The following is a 3,806-nucleotide window of genomic DNA, read 5'->3' as shown; positions in this document are numbered from 1 at the left end:
ACAGCCAGTAGCACTCTTCCAGCACACCCACAGCCACCTCACAATGCTTCCCACTTAGCCCCAGATCCTGGCACGGCCGGCAGAGCTGTGCGCAAGGGCGGATCTGGAGACGTGGTTGTCTCCGTGCTATCTCCGTAGCCCTCCCGACACCAACGAGTCATCTACAAGCTGACCACCATCTACAAGCCTCACAAATGAAGCCTATGGAACCCCAAAATCAAGATGACACCAAGCCAGCTGGCCGGCCGGTAAAATCGCACGTAGAGCGCCGGCCGCCCTGGCCACGACTAACGCTGGGAAAAGGGCCGGGCGCCTCTCCACCCCTACCGCACCCCGGAAAAAAGGCACTAGAAGCATCCCAGAGAAGGAAGGACCTGCCACAAGACCCATGTGCACAACACCACAGTGGACCACAGACAACCCTGCCTTTGCTCCGGCAACAGGGAGGAGAGCGCAGGGGCGATGGGGAGGGAGCCTGTGGCGGGGGCAGAAGGCATGCAGAGGGCACAGACCACCACCAGGCGGGCACAGGAGGCTGGCGGGGAGGAGGTGGGGTGTGGGGCAGCTAGACAGCAGCGAGAAAGCCCTAATTCCTCGCTAGACCAGCGGGAGTGGTGGGGTGGTGGGGCAGGAGGTCGAGGTGGCCGGTGCCACGGCTCCCTGCCAGGACAACTTGGGGTGGGGGCTGGAGGGGCCCAGGGGGAAATGGAGCGGGGGGAGCGCTGGCGCTGCAGGGGCCCCAAATTACTGACCTTTCCAGGGTGTCAGAGCAGTAGTTGTCTCTTCTAAAAATTAAAGAACAAGTGAAAGTTAAGGCAAAAGGGCAATGGAAAGTGCAGGCTCAAGACGCTTTTGCTCAGCCTGCCCTCGACCTGGGGCCGGGGGACACAAGCAGGTGGGGTAGCAAATGTGACGCTGCTGCCTGAATTGCACCCTGGTCCTCTGGGGCCACGGTCCCCTGGCCTGGGGAGAGCGCTACACGAGCTGAGACGAGCCGCCTGTGGGACCCCAGGCCTGGGGGAGGCTTGGCAAGGTCCGCAGCCGCACCCTGAGCAAAAAGCAAAGTTCAGGGGCTGGGATTTGGGGGATTTTGGGGGCTCAGCCCTCCCCTGCGCTCCTCTGGTGCGGGTTTGGAGCCCATCCCTCTCGCAACATCCCAAAGGGCTGCCAAGCACTGGAATGGGCTGCCCAGGGAGGTGGTCAAGTCCCCATCCCTGGAGGTATTTAAAAGAAGGATAGATGAGGTGCTTAGGGACAGGGTTTGGGGGTGGGATGGCAGGGTTAGGGGAACGGTTGGACTCGATGATCTTAAAAGTCTTTTCCAACCAAAGTGATTCTATGATCCCCTGCAACATCCCACGTGGTCCGATGCCAGCCTCTGGGAAGCGATGCAGACGGGGGAGAAGCGCAAGGCTTTTTCTTTTTTTTTTTTTTTCCCCAACTCCACAAAATTACGTGGCTTCACCGAGCACTCCATCACATCACAGACAGCACCAAATGAGCTGCCGAATGAGGCGGCAGGCCTATAATAACGAGTGCTCCATGTTAAATAAAGCACTAGTTGACCTCCTTGAAAAATTAGATTAAAAAAAGGATTAAAAGATGTACGCTACATTAGCCTCTGTCACACGGCCCCGGAAAGGCTCACGGCATGGTACCCACAGGGATTAAACCTCCGTTTGGGAAGGGGAAAAACCCCAAAACACTTGCTTAGCCTTAGGAAAAGGGGATATGCACAGCATTGGTGCCCCAAAACGGCACGGGTGAGATGGTCCCTGTGCTGTGGGTAGCGCAGCCATCACACGCCACTTCCATCTTTCATTACAATAAATATAGACACATTAATCGCCGGACTGAAGGATCCGGTTGCTTAGGGACCAGCGAGCTCGGTCCAATGACGCGTGCAGGGCCATCCGTGTCGCTGCTAATTACAGGGGGAGGCTGTTCCTGGCAGTGTTGGGGCGCTTTGCACCAGGAGATGGGGGACCCCTGCGTGCCACGGTCCCCTCAGGTCTGCCGTGGGTTAGGGCAGTCTGGGGAACCGTCCCCCCCCGAGGGGACTCGATTAATAAAGCCTGAAAGGATCATTCAATCAACGTGGCTTTATGGAAATGACAGCCGGTCAAAGGACTCCCATTTCATTCCCTGATGGGAGTCAGAGTCAGACCAATGAAGCTAAGGGGGATCATGAAATAGGCTTAGACTTTGGCAGGACGCTTCACTGGGTTAGAAACCAAATACCCGACAGCTCTCAAAGCCATCAGTGGGAAGACGTTGGCTTTAACGTGCAGGAGGGCTTTTCATCCAGGCTGCAGTCGGGGATGCCAGACCCACGCTACTTAAGATTTTAAGCCCATAAACCCATAGGGAGCCTACAGCATCGAGGCTAAGGACGTACACATAGCCCAGGCTACGCTGGGTGCTTGGCACAGCCACCCTAAGGACGGAGCCGGGCTGGGGCGGCTCTGCAATTCCAGAGGTGTCTGTCTCCCTGAAAAATGGGGTGACTGGGGACACTGATTAAAAGGAAGCCTGGTGGGGAAGAGAGCCGTGATAGCTCCTAGGCAACACTAATGATAGCTTAATGATGGCTTAACGGGCAGGTAAAGACGCTAATGTTCATCACTTACAACGCGAACTTTTTGGGGGGGAACAAATGGTGGTGAGGCTCATCAACATTCAAGGTTAGCTCTGCATCGGGGGCTGCGGGGCCCAGGGTCTCCACACACCTTGCTCACCATGCTGCAACAACGCGCTAAACAACCCGGACACGTATTTTGGGTCTGCCCACTATCCTGGTGTTCCCTGCACCGCTAAACCCCCAGCCTCCTGGCCCTGAGCCACCCCACCGAGGGACCTGGGGACAAGGGAAGCTCATCTACCCCTCCTCTCCCCTCCAGGCACAAAAGAGGTGAGGAAAAGACACGGCAGAACAGCCAGGGACACCACACTTTGTGGCACAGAGCCTCGCAAGCTGCCCGGTGCGCGCTGCTTGAGCTTGGGCGCTTGGGGAGAGAACAACGTAGAAGTTACACAACGATGGGCTTTGCAAAGACACCGGCGTGGGACATGCCCGGGTGATGGCAGCTGGTTGCCAATACATCATCCCTCTTCCAGGGAGAGCAAGACCATCGCTGCTTTGGGCCAGGAACAACACACTGCCATTGCAAAAGGGTGACCAACACCACGCGAGCGCCTGCCGAGCCCCTGCCGAGCTGGTCACCGCGCCCACTCATGCTGAACCAGAAAAGCTTCCCACACACGTACACGACAACGGAAAGAAGACACAAGATGGGCATTGCCTTCGGCAAAGGTCCGGAGGAGGACAGTGGCAAAGAGAGCGGCTTTCCAGGGACACCCATCCTCCGACCCTGCAACGCCTCCTTCCTTTTACTGGGTTTTCCTTCCACTTCTTGCAACCATTGCATGCCTACAAGCTGGCCCAGCCTCTATGTTTGGACTCACCAGGACCCTGTCTCTCCTATGGAAGAGGGGGGTCTCCTGCATGGTCTCTGTGCATTTAATTAAATCCTTTGTACATGCTAGGAAAGGGTTTGCAATAGCAGGATGGCTCGAGGCCGTAGGAAACCGGCGCTTTCCATCAAACTCTCTTAGTGATTAATGCCAACCTCTGCACCGCTCCGCAGCTCGCTTACCATGGTATTAATGTTACCCATGGTCAGCGCTCAGCATGGGGTGGGATTGCCAGGGGGAAGGTGGGTAGCAAGGTGGAGGACAATGTTGTGGTGACATCCGGAGAGAACAGAGGTCACCAAGGCCTGCTTCTCCCGTATGGATAAGCAGCA

At 56.7% G+C, this 3,806-nt stretch overlaps 1 protein-coding gene across 2 annotated transcripts in view; it reads right to left on the bottom strand.

The window, feature by feature from the left end:
• The window catches only part of LOC104129613 (protein CEPU-1), a 161,299-nt gene that overhangs the window by 1,139 nt on the left and 156,354 nt on the right, over positions 1-3,806 (bottom strand). The window contains exon 7 of one of the 2 annotated variants that reach the window (XM_009642570.2): positions 753-785. The exons of the other annotated variant lie outside the window; for it this stretch is intronic. Within the exon in view, the coding sequence (XP_009640865.1) occupies positions 753-785 (33 nt within the window). The remainder of the gene's footprint in view (positions 1-752; positions 786-3,806) is intronic. 2 annotated transcript variants of the gene reach the window in all.

The sequence above is a fragment of the Egretta garzetta genome, unplaced genomic scaffold (genome assembly GCF_000687185.1).
Source record: "Egretta garzetta isolate BGI_Z169 unplaced genomic scaffold, ASM68718v1 scaffold307, whole genome shotgun sequence".
Classification (NCBI taxonomy): Eukaryota; Metazoa; Chordata; class Aves; order Pelecaniformes; family Ardeidae; genus Egretta; species Egretta garzetta.
This window is presented reverse-complemented; position numbering and strand designations above follow the sequence as displayed.